General features: G+C 35.6%; 1 protein-coding gene across 1 annotated transcript; it reads right to left on the reverse strand.

The window, feature by feature from the left end:
- Positions 1-18294: 18294 nt before the first annotated feature.
- LOC113361481 lies at positions 18295-19251 on the reverse strand. Its single transcript, XM_026604720.1, has 2 exons — positions 18652-19251; positions 18295-18550 (listed from the first exon to the last, which is right to left on the reverse strand). Exons 1-2 carry the CDS (start codon positions 19183-19185, stop codon positions 18479-18481), a joined length of 606 nt encoding a protein of 201 aa, XP_026460505.1. The 5' UTR covers positions 19186-19251; the 3' UTR covers positions 18295-18478.
- Between the last annotated feature and the right edge of the window lie 428 nt (positions 19252-19679).

Here is a 19679-nt window from a genome sequence, read left to right on the forward strand (position 1 = left end):
TCTACGTAGTTGCGTATTCTGATCTTACTTGTTCTATCGTGTTGAGTATTATCTTCTCTAAGATTTGATCGAGATTTATCTCCGATAGGTAAGATATAAAAAGTCATCACAATAGTTCTTCGTCTCAGATTTTGTGATTCTGCAGTAACTTCTTCTATCACCATATAATTAAGTTATCGTGAGGTGAATGATATTTTTAGGCTGCTTTTTGGGAATATAAGACCGTATTATCAATTGGTTCATGTTCACCTTGATTTATCAAAAGACGTAACAAAAAGAATAAAGGATAGACATATTTTTGGGAGACAAATTTGTTTATAAGTCTTCGACATTGGGTCGTAGCAACTCTTAGTTGTGGGTGAGGTTAACTAAGGGAATCAAGTGTGCAGAATCCGGCGTGGTTCTGGAGGCGTAAGAAAAGAACTGTACCTTTATCGGTGTGAGACTTGGTTAGGGCTCAACTACATTCCAGTCTGAAGTTAACTTGTAGTAGGCTAGTGTCTGTAGCGGCTTAATACAGTGTGGTGTTCAAATCTGGACTAGGTCCCGGGGTTTTTCTGCATTTGAGGTTTCCTCGTTAACAAAATTTCTGGTGTCTGTGTTATTTCTTTTTTGCATTATATTTTCTGTATAACTGAAATATCACAACTTGTGTGTAGTTCAATCAATTGGTAAATCCTGACCTTTGGTTGTTGGATAAAAATTGATTGACGCTTGGACATTGGTTTTTCATACCGTCCAAGTTATTTTCATACCAATCAGTTTAGGGATTCATTCATGTTGATTTGTTGACTGATCTGAGGAAGAGATATAACTCTTGGATATCTTTCCTTGATTGAGTTTGACTGTCTAGTTGATTCTCTTGGAATTATATTGGAGTTAGTCCATACATATTTGTGAATGAAATATTGGGTGTGGTTGTAAGACCCCCGCTTTTTCAATTGGTATGAGAGCAGGCAAAGATACTAAGACCTCATAAGTCTATGTTTGGAGCAATCTTATTTTTATGGACGGAAGTTTATCTCGTGATTACGCACATAAAAATGTCCTCCAAAGTTTTTGATTATGCCAAATGTCTCGGGCTTACCTCAAAGCTTAGCTGATTCTTCTGAATTCCGAGGTAAAAAAATTTTGCTATCAGATTCTGATAACAAAGTGACAGGTGGCACTATGTCTGAATCTGAAATGGAGCTCACCAGAACTTTAAATATATCTGCGGAGAGTATTGATATTCAAGTCTCTAAAATTATATCTCTTGAAGAAAAATATGCTCAACTTGCTCTTTGATGAACTTGATAAGTCGCTTAATAGAGAACGGGAACCTTATAGTATCGTTAAGTCTTTTTCTAACAATATCGAAAATCTTGTTCAAGAAACTACTCTACAGCGTGAAAAGATGAGTATGCTTGAAGATATTGTTAAAGAAGATTCAATTAGAGAAAAATGTTTAATCGAGACTCATTCATCAGAATTGAACAACCGTCGTATTGAAAAAGAGAAACTTCTTGCATCTCCTTTACTAGCCCAAAAACAGTGCAACTCCTTAAAAAGGAAAAACTATGTTCTAGTAAGTAAGTCTTCTTCTGTGCATATTTCTAATACTCATGTGGTATTACCTAGCATGAAGAAATTTACTTCTAAGGAATTTTATGCTAAGAAACAGTTACATGACTTACAGATTCTCAAAAAGTCTATAAGTTTGAAACAGACTGCCGTTAGTCTAATTGCAGAGTCTTTGAGCGAAAGAGAAAAGGGTAAGTTCCCCAGTCAACCACTACCCAATTTCATAGGAATTCATGAACTATCCTCTAGAGAGAAAGAGTCCAATCATGTGAACTCTATAACAACCCTTAGAAGTGGTAAAACAGTGGACAACAAGGTAGCCATGCCTGATAGTGGACATACTGTAGTTCCACCCTCCACTTATGAAGAAGAGCCCATAGCTGAACAGATTGATAAAGTTTCTAAAGAGTCCAATGCGGTCCCTGATAGGACTACCTTTGTTCCTAGAGCCCCATTTTCGCAATTGTTATCTCCAACCAAGAGGGAATCGACTTTCAACGAAATAAAGCAAATATTTAAGCAGGTGAACATTAACATTCCATTATTAGAAGAAATTAGGCAAATGCCTGCTTATGAAAAGGTACTTAAGGATATTTGTACACGAAAACATAAGCTTAATGTTCATAAAAAAGCATTCTTAGTTGGTCAGGTAAGTTCAATCCTTCTGAACCAAACATCCCCTAAGTATAAAGACCATGGATGCCCCCACTATATCTTGTGTAATCAGTAATCATTCAGTGGATAAGGCATTGCTTGAATTAGGAGCTAGTGTTAACTTACTTCCATATCATGTGTATAACCAACTAGGTCTTGGAGAGTAGAAGCCGACTAAAATGACACTGCAATTAGCTGATAGGTCTGTCAAAGTCCCTCGTGCTGTCATAGAGGATGTTATGATTGAGGTTGATAAGTTTATTTATCTAGTATATTTCGTTGTTCTAGATACCCAACCTGTTCAGGACCCTAGTGCTCAAATCCCGGTGATTTTAGGTCGCCCATTTTTAGCCACTTCTAATGTTGTCGTCATCAATTGTAGAACCAGACTTATGAACATATCTTTTGGTAATATAACTACTGAGCTAAATGTCTTTAATGTTATTAAGTCTTCTGAGACAGATGACCTAGAAGAAGTGAACATGATTAGCACTTTAATGCATGATCCTTTCGCCAGTACCGTGTTTGAAAATCCATTACTTGATGAACCTTTAAGTGTGTTGGAGGAAGTCGATGATTCCTTGCGAGAGACTTTCTTTTATAATCCATTATATGATTTTGATGATGGTGTTCATTAGATGACCAATCCGCAAAAGAAGCTAGGCATTGTGATGACCATATGGACCCTATAATCCATCCAATAGGTTCTGCCCCATTTGAGGATACTGTTCACCCTAAGTTTGTAGGTAATGATGATTCTTGCGATCGTCAAGTATCCCTAATTGTAGTCCCTAACTTGGGACTCGAGCTTTGTTCCTCTCAGGTATTACTTGAGTATCTTCAAACTCTGCAACCCGATCCTCCTGATATTGTCCAGGAGAAAATCCAGGTATTAGAGAACCGTAGCTCGGATGAGTATTTTTATCAAGACACTCATTTTAAGCCCAATTGGGCACCCCATAGAAATATAGTTGTCTTGAATGAAACCTTAGATAAGGTTGTGCTCAGTTTGTTTGTTTATCTAATCAAGTGCATGTCTTTTATATTTGTGTCATCTCTATTTGGTATTGTTGACCCACAGTTGTTTCGGCTATTGGTATATGATTTTGAAAGGTGACTAGCCATTTCATGATATTTGGTGTCTGGCTGAAGACTTAAAATTTAGCGCTCTATGGGAGACAACCCATATTCTTGTTGTACATTAGTGGAGTTCTATATTTATTTATTTTTCTTGTTCCCCATGGAAGGATTTCTACGCTTCATCCAGGTACTATCTTTATGACTTCTCTCTTTATTGATTCCTATTGTTACTTATATTTTGGTACTGCACTTTAGTTTGAAACATTGAGGACAATGTTACATTTAAGTTTGGGGGTAAGGGAAAAACTTTTAGTTAGTTTTTAATAAATAATAAAACTCCAGAGCCTAAAAATTTGTGTCAATTCAGGGTGACATTAACCAATCTAAGTGGATGGAAACATCTTGGTTGTAGGAATTGAGGAACCCACTAACAAAGTCTATTCATAAAAAGACAGAGTTCAGATGTTAGAATGGAATCATCACACTACGTTCTGTTTTTATTTTATTTGGAAAACTTATATGTTTCTCTAAGCATTTGGTGGGGCCCACGCATCGAATTGTTACCGTTGTCGGGATGCAGTAGAATGATTGAGTTACTAAAAAAATAAAATAATAAAGAGACCAGACCAATCAGACCAAACGAAATAATTAAAAAAAAACATTTGGATAGCAATACTGTACGTGTATGTTCTCCCTGTCTCTGTCGTTTAAACAAGCGTGAAACGCAGGATCCATGAGAATTACCATGTAATCTGCTGACAAGAAGCATGCGCTTGGATCCGAAAGATCTAATCATGTTGTTAAAAAAAATAAAAAATTTAAAACTCTAAAAATTAAAAGTTTGTTATTCGATAAAATCGACCGATGGTTCCCTTGTATATGCCAGCTATGTTGATTTAGAATTAAGAAAATCGACCGTTGGTTCCCTTGTATATGCCAGCTGTATTGATATTAGTCCAGACCAGTATCTCAACCCGTTAGGATTCATAGGTTCATCTTGGCGGAGGCCTTCAGACAGATATGGGAAACACCATTCACCTTAGTCAATATTGTTTTAAACTATTTGTCTCTGTATCCATCTTCTTAATCTATTTATTTGTGTGATTCCGATTATAAATGTCCATAGTGTGACTATCTGAGTAGAACTCTGTCACTTATATATATGAATATGATTCGCATCAGGGTATTCCCTCCTGTAGTCAATGAGAGTATGCCAACCAAGGAGATTTTTTAGTGTCATTCCTGATTTTTTCATAGGTAGCTAGGGTTTGTAGTAAAGGTTTTGTGGTACACCTCTTGTAAACCCTCCCGAGACTATAACTCGGCCGCTAGGACCACCTAGGGTTTAAAGGCTTGTTGCACACGCTAAGTGCAACCACGGTACCTGCGACAGTGAGTTAGGATTTTATTTTGTAGATTAGATTTGCTCGAGGACTAGCAAATAATAAGTTTGCGGGTTTTTGATAGACGCATTTATGTGTCTAATTTGTCTCAATTTTATATATTGTTAGTGCTCCATTTTGTATTTATTATGGTTTTTTTATGACTTTGTAGGTGTTTTTGGAAAAGAAACATTTTTGGAGAAATTGGCTCGAAAGATGCGCTAAAGGCACCCCGCAAGTATGTTGGAGATGAGCCAGAAAAGTGTTGAAAACATCCCAGAAAAATTACTAAAGACACCCATGGACATGTGTTATTTGCACCACGTCAGTGGTTAAGGGGCACATTTCTTCACCATTCAAATTTTGATTTTGACGGGAAAGTTTGGACAGTCACGAACAAAACTAGGGTTGGATTTTTGAGAACGAGTAAAAGAGATTAAATTGTTGGATTATGTTTGGTTGGTCTATTTGGACTTAACAGGCTTGGTATGTCTCTTTGATTCGACGGAGATTGGTTAGGACATCAGATTAAAGCGAAACAGGGCTTGAAAGATACTCGGGTTTGTTTAGGCTGATTCCAGATAAGATTTAGAAAGACTCAATGGATGATTTTTTTCGGTCTAGCTATATTGGATATACCAATTATGGTATGTTCCTTGAATAACCTAAATTTGGCTATATACTCGTGCGGAAGAAAACAAAGTCATGAGTTATTCACGTGTTTCTCTGTGTTTGGCGTAAGTTGGCAAAAAGTTTAACAGAATCTGAAACGCGCTGAAGTGTTCTAGGTTGAGGTAAACTACATGAAAGGAATAAAAGGAAAGAAAATCCCGTGAAGGAACTAAAACAAGAAAATATTCCCGTGAAAATACATAGAAGGAAAGAAGAGATTGGCGGAGTTATTACGTGATAATCTTGGCGATGTGGCGTATAAAAGGAGTTCTGGGATGTGCTAGAAGGGGGACGAAGAGTTTGGGGTAGCAGCAGAGAGCTAGGGATCGAAGAGAAGAATTTGCAGTAAACTTCCCTGCTGCTGCTGGTGAAGAAGAAGCTGAAGAACAAAAGCCGCAAAAGACAGTCGCAAAATCTGTTACAAAACAGAACTGTCGTTCTTGCTACAATATAATTCATTGTAACAGTTATTCACAACTCTTATAAACGTTGCAGTTTTCTGTTTTTATTATTCTTCTCTCTTTTCACCATTGTAAACACACTTTAAAGCTATGAATAAATATTTTGAGAGTGTTTTCATCATGTGGAGCTAAACCCCATCACTGGGATGACGGAGGAAGCCAATTCTCATCCATGTGGTAACTTTATTCAATTCTTTTTGTGACTTTTGCATTAATATAATTTGAATTATGATTTTAAATTAATTAGTTATCATTTAGTTTGGTGAGTTATGCTTAGCTTAAGTGTTTTGATAACTCATGCTTAGCATTTCTGATTAAATTAATCATGGGTTCTCTTGTGGCTCCATAAGTTCTCTTGTGGCTCCATAAGTTCTCTTATGTTGAGCATTTCTGACTAAATTAATCATGGGTTCTATTGTGGTTAATTTAATTGAGTTTTCTGGATACATATTCATTTTTCATGTAATTTGTTAATGTCCAAAAAAATCCTTCTTTTCTTGTAAAACTAAGGCCGCTCTTGTTGTTCTTTAGGGAATGCCATTATATGGGGGAGAGTTATTAATTGAACTTGTACTTAATTGTCAAATCTTTGTGGGGAGTGCAGCTGTGAAATATTGTAGGAGTTATCTTGTATCTTTATAAACTCCTTGATGAATACACTTAGTTTCGACTACGTGAAATCATCGAAACAAAGTTAATATGTTCTCTTTTAGTCATGAAGGATCTCTATGAGAATTTCATTATGATCCCGCTAGTTTTTGTACCTTTGCCAATTTATATTGACAAAAAGGGGAAGAATTATTGTGTAGTTCACACTACAAATATATATGGTTTACAGATCATTGTGTAAGGATGAGTGGTTTTCATTGTGAGATGAAGTATTGACAGGGGGGGCGATACATATCACCATAGTATTTTTGTCAAAGTTGTGATACAATTGAACTTTAATGCTGTGTAATAATACTATGACACTGTATAACAATACGAAAACATCTTGTTTTTATATATTGTTATGGCTACGGATCTTCAACAACAATGATGCTGAGTTGAATACGATCAGAATCGCTGGAGTACTTGGAGTAGCGAAGAATTCAAGGAATGTTGAAGAGCCAAGGAAATCAAGCATGATGGATGAGAAGCTACAAAGTTTATTTATTTTGTAATCCATATGTATTGATAGTTTTGTCACTAAAATTGACAAAGGGGGAGATTGTTAGAGCACCGCTCGGTCGAACTCGCAAGCGTTGATATCTCAAGCTTGTTTGTCAAGTGTAGTTGCCAGAACTATAAGTCTTGATTTCTAGTCTACTTATAGCTAATTCTCGGATTAGGATATAACGTGTAGTTGAGATTTATACTTCACGACGTTCATCGATTGAAGAAGAATAACTACTAAGGGGAGCTTGTGGAACTTCATCAACAAAAGGTATGTGGAGACTTGAACTCATCTATCACTCAAAAGTCTATTTCTACTTTATCTCCTATTTGAGACAAAAGTCGTATAACTATATAGATTTCAATTATACACATTTGATATTTTGAGTTGAGTTTAACTCGCTTACATATTCTCGAAATATGTGTTGGTAAGCTTTCGCTTTAACCAAGTTCATCTTATATTATTGACGAAAGTCAAAAGATGATCATGTGAAAATTTCCTGGTAACATCTTATATGATTTGTATAAGACTGTCACTTGGTGTAGACTCAGAATGTTTCGTATTGATCATTTGATCACTTGAAAATTGCTTTGAAGCTAATAGTTTGTGTGAGACATCTATTGTCGTCTTCTAAGAGTGTTTCAATGATTCAAATGGGAGTTTAGAATAATTAACCATGATTGGATATAACACAGTATGCGTAGTTGTATGCTAACTAGTGTAGATATATTCCAAGTCCAGGAACATAGTATGCATACCCGTATGTGTACTGGTTAAACAGCTGAAGTTCGGGAACTTAGTATGCATACCCGTATGCGTACTGATTTCAACTGATGTTGGTCGTGAACGACTGCATGCGTACCTGTTTGCATACTGGCGAACAGACCAGGTCCGTGAACTATAGGTATGCGTACCCGTGCATACTGGCAAACCCAGACCAAGACCGGCTACTTAGGTATGCGTACCCATTTGCATACTTGAGTGGGTTAAGTTCTAAAATCGGTTTGTTCATGAACAAATAAATTTATAAAATAAGGAATGCAATCTTTTGCAAACCGTGACTATAATGTTCATGAATTGATTCGAGTGAATCACAATCGATTTTTCTTCAATTGTGTCTTTTAATACTTCTATGAGAACATAAACAATTAAACAACTCTATAACTAGTTTCATTTGAGTCATTTGAACTAGTTGTGTTAAGATGAACAAGGTTGATATGAAAGTGTTCATATGGCTAACTTCGGTTGACTATTGTCGAGCCAACAAAGTGTACACCTTTAGGTACGGTTACCCATATCTAAATAAAGTCAGATTTCATTTGTGTATAACAAGCTAAGTTCGATCTAACGGTTGAAAGATATTAGCTTGAATCTAATCAGGTTTTCATCTAACGGTGAAACCTAATCCCCACACCTCATGTGTGATACTAGTTGCGACTAAAGTCGATTTTACTTTAACCTAGGATTTTCCTAAAACCATTATAGGTTAACGACTTAAAGACTTCATTGAGATTGTGAAGCCAGGCCCAACTATTTTTTATGTAGTTCGGTGTTCTGATCTTACTTAGTTTTATCGTATTGAGTACTATCTTCTCTAAGGTTTGCTCGAGATTTAATCTCCGATAGGTAAGATAAAAAGTAGTCACAACCATCTTCGTCTCATCGTTTGTGATTCCATAATATCTTGTTCCACTACCATACGGTTAAGATTATTGTGAGGTGAGTGATATTACTAGGCTGTTCTTCGGGAATATAAGTCTGGTGTATCAATTGGTTCTTGTTTACTTTCATTTTTCAAAAGACAGAACAAAATTCGTAGGTATTTCTGTGGGAGACAAATTTATCTATTCAATAGACACTGTGTGAGACAGATTTGTTTATCAAGTCTTCGACTTTGGGTCGTAGAAACTCTTGATTGTGGGTGAGATCATCTAAGGGAATCAAGTGCGTAGAATCCTGTTGGGGTTCAGAGACGTAAGGAGCGCAACTGTACCTTGATTAGTGTGAGATTGATTAGGGATCAACTACATTCTGGTCCGAATTTCATTGGTAATAGGCTAGTGTCTGTAGCGGCTTGATACAGTGTGGTGTTCAAAGCTGGACTAGGTCCTGGGGTTTTTCTGCATTTGCGGTTTTCTTCGTTAACAAATTTCTGGTATCTGTGTTATTTCTTTTCCGCATTATATTTTCCATATAATTGAAATATCACAGGTTGTGCGTAGTTCAATCAATTAGATAATGTAACCTTTGGTTGTTGATATAAATTGATTGACACTTGAACATTGGTCTTTGGTACCGTTCAAATCGTTTCTCATAATAATTAGGCTCGCATATTTCATCGGTTTGATTTGATGATTACATTTAGAAATAGAGATATAACTCTTGGATATATTTCCATTGATTGAGTCTGACTGTCTAGTTGATTCTCTTGGAAATTATATTGGAGTTTGTCCATACAGATTGCCTAAACGAAATATTTGGTGTGGTTGTTAGACCCCAGCTTTTTCAGTTTTAACTCTCGGAGTTGTGTTGAGTTTGTCCATACATATTTCCTACGAAAAAGTTGGTGGTGTATTTTGGTACCTCCAGTGTTTTCAGTTATGTTTCCTGCAGCAATGCTATCAACATAGAAAGAAAGGTATATGAACCGACTCCAACCTAGAATTGATTAAAAAATAAAAAACTAAAGAAATATTTTGTGTTACCTCAATAAAAGTCTATTTTCTGGAATAATTCAAAAGCTCCAGTGCATCCATGTGGCACGTATGCTTGAATGTGCTTCACGCTGTGAAACAAGGCCTATCTAATCACAATTGAAATCATTTTCGTGAATAGACCTTTCAGGCGGTGCATTTCAGGTACTGAGACTTCACTTATTACCGCAAATTTGTGACCAGATACTGATATCTTGATCTCGTAGTCCATCGCAGCAAGGAGTTAATCATCCTTTGAGAAATTCTGAGGATCTTTTCCAAGAAATGTAACTAAACAAAAGTAGTGATGTTTTTCATACTACTTATATTGAAGTTGTCTAATGACGCTATGGATATGTTCTTCTTGATACCTTCTGACTATCTCATCCTTATCAACAAAAGGATTCTCATGACCTTCATAAGGAGAGTCAACTATCCATTTAGAGATCTCGTGGTCGCACTCAACCTTCAACTTTGATGCAAAGAAAAACTTCTTTAGGTTATCTGCTTATTTGGGGACTCGTTCACCATCAGCGTTGAGAGCAAAACAGGAGCCCATTTCTTGTGTATTATTACCAAAAAAAAAATTAGAAAAGAAAACTTTTCAAAAAAATTTAAAGATTAAGCTCAGTAAGAAATATAAAGTTCTCAGTTTCTTTCTGTGTATATTACTAGAAATAACTCGTGACGTAACTGTTAGAGCACTTCTCGGTCGAACTCGCATACGTTGCTATCTCAAGCATGTTTTTCAATGTTAGTGATCAAAACTATAAGTCTTGATTTCTAGCCTATTTATAGATGTCTCGGACTAGGAAATAGATTGTGTAGTTGAGCTTAAACTTCACGGTGTTCATCATTTGAAGACGAAGAACTACTAAGGGGAGCTTGTGGAACTTCATCGACAAAAGGTATCTGGAGACTTACACTCATCTATCACTTGGAAAGTCTATTTCTACTCTATCTCCTATATTGAGACATAAGTCGTATTCCGATATAGTTTTCTATATACACATTTGAGATTTCGAGCTGAGTTTAACTCGCTTACATATTTCTCGAAATATGTATTGGCAAGCTTTCGCTTCGACCAAGTTCATCTTATATCATGTGAAAATTGCCGAGTAACATCTTACATGGTTTGTGTGATACAATCATTTGGTGTTTTCTTGGATAGTTTCGTAATGATTATTTTAATAACTTGAAAATTATTTTGATGTTAATAGTGTGTGAATAACGGCTATTGTCATCCTTTAAGAAAGTTTCAATGATTTAAATAAGAGTTTAGAACACTTAACCATTATTCGATATGTCATATTGTTCACTCTTGCACATATGTAATCCATGTACGGGAACCATAGTATGCGCACCCGTTTGCGTACCTGTTGGTTTGAGAAATCCGGGAACCTAAGTATGCGTACCCGTTTACGTACTGGCGTACAGGTTCATGTATGTAGCGGCTTAATACAGTGTGGTGTTTAATTTGGACTAGGTCCCGGGGTTTTTCTGCATTTGTGGTTTCCTTGTTAACAAAACTTCTGGTGTTTGTGTTATTTCTTTTCCGCATTATATTTTGTTATATAATTGAAATATCACAGGTTGTGCGTTCAGTTCAATCAATTAGAATATCCGACCTTGGGTTGTTGATTTAAATTGACTGACACTTGAACATTGGTCTTTGGTATCGTTCAAGTTACTCCTCTTATATTCGATCCTGAAGAGCTTGGAGGAACTTCATCAACAAAAGGTATGTGGGGACTAAAACTTATCTATCACTTAGAAGTCTATTATATTATATCTTCTAATGAGACTAAGTGATATAACTATATAGACTTTTACATTATACACAATTGAAATTTTGAGCCGAGTTTATCTCGTCTATATATTTCTCGAAATATGTGTTGGAAGCTTTTAGCTTTAGCTAAAGTTCATCATCTACTTGACGAGTTTAGTTGCAGACAATTCATTTGTTAGAAACTAAATATTAAGTCAAGATGATCATGTGAAAATTACCTTGAGCATCTTACATGATTTGTGTGAGACAATCATTTGATGTTAACTTGGGAAGTTTCGTATTGATCAATTAATCACTTGAAAATTACTTAAAGTTAGTGGTATGTGTAAGATTACCATTGTTATCTTCTAAGGATGTTTCAATGATTAAATGAGAGTTTAGAACGACTATGAATGTATGTATACTTTGTATGTGCATTGTGCAGTTCTAATTCAGGTGCGGAACTTTTGTTTGCGAACGGGTTTACCTGTGAAAAGGTCTGGAGCTGTTGTTTGCGTACTCTGTTTGCGAACGGCTAGCCGAGGCTGAGTCCGAAACTGTTGTTCGTGTACTCTGTTTGCGAACGGCACGACAAGGCCAAAGTCCGAAACTATGGTTCACGTACTCTGTTTGCGAACACATTGGTTAGGTTCTAAAATCGGTAAGTATGAAATACATACTCATGAACTCAGGTTCGTTTGCGAACTAAATTTCCTGGAACTTTGATGAAGTAAGGTATATGAATTAGTTTTACAAACCGTGGCATTATGTTCATGAATTGGTTATTGTATAAGTACTTTGTACAATTACAAACCAAACCGATTTTGTTTCAAATGGTTCATATATATTTCTATGATATAGTGAACATTTGAACAACTCTCTTGAAACACATTTAGATTCACTTGATTATCTATCATGATTGATTGATCATCATATTTGATCTGTAAGTATTAGATGAATGTAGCTAAACTATAAGTGTTCATGTTTCAGTTAGCTATTATTGAGCCAACAAGGTATACACATTTGGGTACGGTTCATCCATATCTAAATATAGGTATATTTCATTTATGTGTATCAAGCTAATACAATCTAACGGTGGAGATTGGTTGCTTAATTTCTAAGCAGACTTAGCTTGAGTCTTAAATAAGGAGTTCATATAACGGTGAATATCAATTACTTTGTTACTAAGCTATCTTAGATTTTACTGTAAGCAACCCTGATTTGAAAGACTATATAAGGGAGAACTCTAGCATCTGGGAAACCTAATCCCGACACTCTCGTGTATCCTAGTTGCAAATTAGAGTCGATTCTCCATTAACCTAGGTTTTCCAAAACCATTACTAGGTTAACGACTTGAAGACTTCATTTGGGATTTGTGAAGCCAGATCTAACTATTTTCTTTGTAGTTGCGTACTCTTATCTTACTTTTTCTATCGTATTGAGTTTTATCTTCTCTAAGATTCACTCGAGATTGATCTCCGATATAAAAACCATTTGAAATAAAAACGAGACAAAACCCTATTTCTATTTAAAATGTTTAAATTCAGTTTTTATTACTTTTTAAAAAGCCAAACATGCTCTTCTTACCTTGGTTTTTTCTTCTTATTCTCTCCTTTATTTTTTCTTCTTTCTTCCGCCTCTTTCTCCCCACCACCATCACCACCAGCGGCATCAATAGTTCCGCTGCCACCAAACTAGTGAGAAAAGATAGATTTACATCAACAACACCTCCGTCTCCTCCACCAACAACTCTATAGAGCATAGCTCGGTTGAACTCACCAAGCGTTGGTATGTCAAGTTTGGTTGTCATATTTTAGTATAAAATCTCATTTAGAGTCGCTTGATTAAATACTAGAGTCAACTTTGTTTAGGTTAGACTAGAAAGTCTAGGAATGTTGAGGCATACAAGTATTACTCCGAAGACCCGAATGTGAAGAAGTAACGAACTACAACGACGGCATCATCCTTCCACTTGAGGTTAGTAATATTGACTTGAACTGTTTCATTCCTAACGTATTTTTCAAGTTGTGCTATATTAAAAACATAACTGCAAAGTTGTATATATTGTATAATACTCTAGTGATGTGACATGATCATAATAATATGATCGTAGTATTAAGGAATTGGACTACGAAGTATGACACTTATCTTTTGAACTTCGTAGATATGACATCGACATAATCTTGTATATGTTTTCATGATTATGTGAATGGGTTATGGTGAAGATTTTATCCTAGGAAACTATGTTTTACATTTGTTTAAAGGAAGTACATTCATGATCTTGTTTCGTGAATCTAAAGGGAAATCATTAGGCTTATTGGTTCGGCTATTCATTGCAAATCTTTGGATGACCAATATGTGTGAAATGGTAGAACCAATCTTAACTTAGATTATGTATCTTGGTATAACTAATCACAATGCCTGACTTATGATTTGGTATGACCAGTTTTTGTTAATTGGTGTAACCGATCCTAAGTAATCACCATGTGATGGTATGATCGATCCTTGTAATTGGTGTGACCGATCCTAGTAATTGGTGTGACCGATCATGAGTGTATGTGACTGATCCTTGTAATTGGTGTAACCGATCCTGGTAACTAGTGTGACCGATCACATGTAATACCATGTGTAGATGGAACCGATCCTTGTAACTGGTATAACCGATCCTAGTGATTGGTGTAACCGATCATAAGTATTTCCATAATTAGGTATAACCGATCCTAGTGATTGGTAGAACCGATTGAACCCATGTATGTGATTTTATATGGTCAATCACATAGTAATCTTGGAATACATGCAAACCAATTCTAAACTTGTTTGGAAGTGTGGTATAACCTATTCCAAGAATGCAAATCCATGTAAATATCAAATAAGGATTTGCAGTGAAAATATGTCAACATACTTTGAACACGAGCAGTGAATCTCATTATTTATTGTTTAAAGATATTCCTTGGTACTCAAGGTGATCCTGTGCCGAAATAAATTAAGAATCTTTTAATTAAGGTTTTTGGTTTTATATGCTTTAATTACCAGCAATTAATGCATTTCTCTAGAGAATAAAAATTAGTAATGTGCATTTATTAATTGGAGATTTTCTATTGAGAGATTTCAGAAATATTGGACAAGCATTTATTGGAATTAGGAAAACCGAAATTTGCCATTCATTGCATATCTTGAGAATACTTTTGGTTTTGGCTTGGTCTATAAATACTTAAGTTTGCATTTATATCAAACTACCCTAAGATCCAGGCAAACTTCATTTCTTGTTGTTTCTGGTGGAGACGTATATTCGGAGAGGAAAGTATCCTAATTAGGTGAAATCTCTTACGACCGCTCGTTTAAATACTTTTGTGGGATCAAGAAGCTCCACGAGTACCGTTGGTGGGAAACTAGATAATTACAATGTTATTAGTTTGCAATTGATTTGATTGACTAACAGTTGTTGAAACTTTTATTGCACCTAGTTTGTTTATGCTTGAGAATCTTCTCTTCTGATATAAGATTCACTCAAACTAGATCAGAGTATCGACGGGATCTTTGGAACTGTTGTTAGATCTAAATACATCTTGTAATAATCCATTGTTAACAGACTCCGTTTTGTGCTCACAAGAGATTCAAGTGGTGTTGTGCAGGTTATTGAAAATTAAAGAGGATTTGAAGACGAAGAAGATTTCTTATTAGTTTTCGTATCTTGTGAATTTTGTGCACAGACCTTGATCGGCTGGGATCCAACTAGAATCAGATTTATTCGATTGATTAGTTGCGTGAGATCAACATTCTCTATATTTCTTTTTGAGATATGTATTGATTGAATGCGAATCTATACTTGAATATTTCGGTAGTTAAAGTTAGATTGATCTAACCAGACAAAGGAGTTTATTAGATTAAACAGAAGAGCCTTTGTCAAACAACTCATCAAAATCTTTAAGCAAAATTGATTAGAGTGGTTACCAAACAAATTCTTCCTTTGTTGTTTGGAATACGATCCAAAGGACTTGCTATTCACGTGCGTGACTCTAGAAGTCGAAGGCGCAGGGATACTGAAGGAACCAAGTAGCTAGAGGTAGTCTGCTTGGTCCCAAATATACGAAGTTGGTATTAGATTTTGTATAACGGCTTAATTCTGAGAGTATTCAAAACTGGACTAGGCCCCGGGGTTTTTCTGCATTTGAAGTTTCCTCGTTAACAAAATCTTGCTGTGTATTTTACTTTGATTTTCGAATTATAATTTTTTATTATAATAAAGTAAAATACACGTATACGTTAACTCCGCATTACTTGATACTTGATAGGGATCCTATAGAGTTTGGTTAATACTGAACCTATTATCAAGTAACACACTTTGTTGTAGTATTCTCTCGATCTTGTATCCATAGTCAATCACACAAGTTATCTTGTTGTTATATTGTCTCGATCTCGTATCCATAGACAATCACACGGACTGTGAACCAAATTTTCGTATTGTCTCGACTATGTGCATAGACGATCACATTCGGTAGAGGACTTATAGGTTGAAACAAAAGATTGTGGTGCATTTGGGTACCCTCGTCTTTTCAACCTCTTTATCTTTTTATTGTACTTTTATGTTCATCAAGAATACCTCCGTCACCCATATCCTCCACTAACAACACCTTCGTCTCCTCCACCAACACCTCCTTCTCTTTCTATGTCCTGATTTAACATCAACAACGCCTCCTTCTCCCTCATCGCCTCCCGCTTCTTATGTTTTCTTCCCCACCACTATATGTCCAGATCCGCCATCAACAACACCTATTCCTCCTCCTTCTATCCTCTACAAACATCACCAACACCGCCAGATCATCATCGTCGAAAATCATCTAAAAAAATAATGATACATCATCATTGTCAAAACTAGGGTTTTGTGTTGGTGAAATGTCAGAAAAATGATGAAACCAAATTTGGTTTCATCAAATTTTACAAAAACTAAATAACATTGAAACCAATTTTTTGTTGGTGAAAACAATTAGTTTTGTTGAAACCAAATATGGTTTCATCTGATATTTTCCTACTTTTTATCGTGAAACCAAAGATTAATGGTTAAACAATTCGTTTATGATGAAACCAAAGTTGGTTTCAACTAAATTTTTCCTAGTTTATTCAATTTGGTGTTTTTGGTTTCTTCGTTGAAGTTGTGTTGATGAAATGCAAATTTTATGTTGAAACCAAATTTGGTTTCTTTATTTTTTTTGCCTAATTTTTATTGTTGAAACCAATATTATTGGTGATATTAGTAGTGGTGTTGCTAGTTGGTGGGAGTGCTGGTTTGTGATGGTTAGTGGTGTTGGGTATTGGTGGTGGCGATGGTATTGGTGGTGGTGGTCGTTGGTAGTGGTTGGCGGCGGTGCTGGTTCGAGGTGCTCGTTGGTGGTGGTGCTAGTGGTCGTTGGTGTTCGTTTTGGTTGCTAGTGGTGGTTCTCGTTGGTGGTAGTTGCTGGTGGTACTCGTTGGTGGTGGTGCTAGTTGGTGGTTGTGTTGCTGGTGGTGGTGGAGTGGAGATGCTGATTGGTGGTGGTGAAACCAGAGACAAAGAGTGAAAGAGAGAAACTTTTCCTGAACAAAAAATCTAGATGCTGATTGGTGGTGGTGAAACCAGAGACAAAGAGTGAAAGAGAGAACCTTTTCTTGAACAAAAAATCTAGATCTCAGATCGTGATTTTTTGCTGGGCGTAATATAACTCATAAGGATATTTTCGACTGATTAAATCACATGGAATTTTTGTGGATAATTTATTTTATTGGAGTTTTTGTATATAGATAGTGACACATTTAGGGTTATAACTCGCATCGTGTAAGTTAAAAGTTTTTTTCTTTTTCGAAATTATAGAACAATTGATTAGTTTGTAACTAATGATATATAATATTTTTTTACGTGTCTTAAGATAATAATGTATATGGTAATTACAAAGATAAATATGAAATGCTCCATTTAACTAACATTCAGTTCTTCTATCAAAAGTGCCAATAAAATTTGGATTCTTTCCGCCTAGCATGATTTTTCAAGTCCACTGAATAATCAAAGCTGGTAAAGGTATACCAACCCAAAAACAATAGTTATTTTGTTGGACGACCGAAGGGAGTCCTTCTATGTGTTCATTATGGGAGCTAAAAATGCAATTCTACGCAACGTTTTTTTTTTAATTTTTAATCGCAAAAATTGACTCCAATTGGTGTTTTTTCAACGAAATTGAATCGCCGATCGTAAAATCATCAACTCCGGCTGTGATTAGGTGCAATCAAAACAATCGGAAGTCGAGCCGATTGACGGCAATTGCGGCGTGAAAATGGTCAAAAAACCGTCACCTATACTTTTAATTTTGATCTTGACCGTTGATTATCAGCAAAATTCAGCCCAAGATCTAAAAATGCCGTTGCTATTACATATTTGTTACAAACAATAGTTACAGAATAAGTATCACATCAATGTTACACTTATAAATGTTATTAAACTAATGTCACAAAACCTGTTGCAAATACTGTAACAAAACTGTCACAAAAGCTCATGCCGTTACGGTTCCAACCACACCCAAACTTCGGTCGCCCCCCCCCCCCGCATTGCGGTAATCTACTCTTATATGTCCTTTGGCACACCTCCAAACAAACCGGGCCCCTATTTGCAATCTTGTGGATAATGGACATGATCCAACTCTAACGATGAAATTGAAAAATATAACCATCGCGTAAGCAAAAACGTACACAACAAATGACAAGTTTATTACCTCTATACACACATTGTAATTACTCCCTTTCGAGTAAGAAAAACCAGCCACAACACAACACCACCTTCTACTTAAAAATTAAGCAAACACCAAAAATAGAAAAGAAGAAGATATATATACTCTTAAAATCAACACAGAATAGGACCATAATTTTATTAATCAAACCTTTCATCATAACAACCCTGCTAAGTTTATCCATTAAAACATACTCTCTCTACAAATTAGCAGAAAATTACCAATTAATCACTTCTCTCAATTTAAAAAATTGCCAACATCTCTACACAAAGTTCTTCATCAACAACTGCTTATAATTTATATTCCAATCTCCACATTTTCTCTGGTATTTGTTACTATATTATCATCAGCAGTAGATTTTAATCCTTCCTGCATTACAGAAGAAAATAAATTAAAAATAGATAAAAACGAAGAAAAATCTTATAACGGGATTAACTAATAATGTATAAATCAAGTTAATTATGAATTACCTTAGGGATCTTGCTAACATGTAATTCTTCATCCTCATTTCCTTCGATCACACTCTCCATTGTGAAACCTCCATCACTAACCTTACTAAGATGATGATGATCAGATTTATTCTTTGATGACAAAATGTGGTTCCGTTTATTCAGACGTAAGAAATCCCTCCATCTGATTGGACCTTTAGGTGGTCTACTCATAAGTGAGAAAGTACTGTCGTCATCACCATCTTCATCATCATTAAGAAGTTCATCTCTTAATGTAGTAGTCTTGTTGATATCTTGTTTGAAAGGTAATATTCTTCCCTTACTGAAGATTTCATCAGCACTACTCTGAATCATATTGAAGTTTGAAGTAGAGAATTCAAAATTCGAAGAAACTTTTGGAGAATCTGTTCTTTGTTGTTGTTGTTGCTGCTGCTGTTGTTGTTGGGTATCTACAAAATCGTTTGAGAATGAAATTCTAGGACTCATTGGTGGTGGAGTCGAAGATAAGTTAGTGCATTGGTGTTGATCTGGATTGAACATTTCTAAGCATGCCATTGGATCTTTGGGTGTCTCTCTTTAGATCTCTATATAGCTATCTCTTTCTGACTCTCTCAACGTGGGTTTCTATTGTAAACTTATCTCATCACTATGCTTGTATTTATATAAATGGATGGCTGAAAGGATCAGTCAATATACACAGTACAGTGTTGATGACTATCCTTCCCTCCTAATAAGGCTAATATTTAAATTAGGTAACCAGTCATGTTATGAAGTCTTTTCAGCTGTATTTTACCAAACAATTAATCTTAGATCTAATCTGCCACTCTCTCAAGATATGGTTTGCCTGTAAAAAAAGATCGAAAGATTGATTAATCAACCAATAACAAATAACTACTCATTTTTTAACTAGACATTTAATTGATATTAATGGGAAAATTAATTGCTCTGTCCATAGAACACCATGAGAAATCTTGGATTAATACTGTTGCATACATCATGCATGCATGGCTCTTTAAACCCCACCTTCCAAAACTTGTTTTTTAGGATGC

The sequence above is a fragment of the Papaver somniferum genome, chromosome 3, assembly GCF_003573695.1.
Source record: "Papaver somniferum cultivar HN1 chromosome 3, ASM357369v1, whole genome shotgun sequence".
NCBI lineage: Eukaryota > Viridiplantae > Streptophyta > Magnoliopsida > Ranunculales > Papaveraceae > Papaver > Papaver somniferum.

Coding starts and splice junctions, on each gene's coding strand:
- LOC113361481 (XM_026604720.1), bottom strand. CDS start 19,185: ATGGCATGCTTAGAAATGTTCAATCCAGATCAACACCAATGCACTAAC. Junction 18,551..18,651: donor ATGTTAGCAAGATCCCTAAG/GTAATTCATAAT, acceptor TCTGTAATGCAG/GAAGGATTAAAATCTACTGC.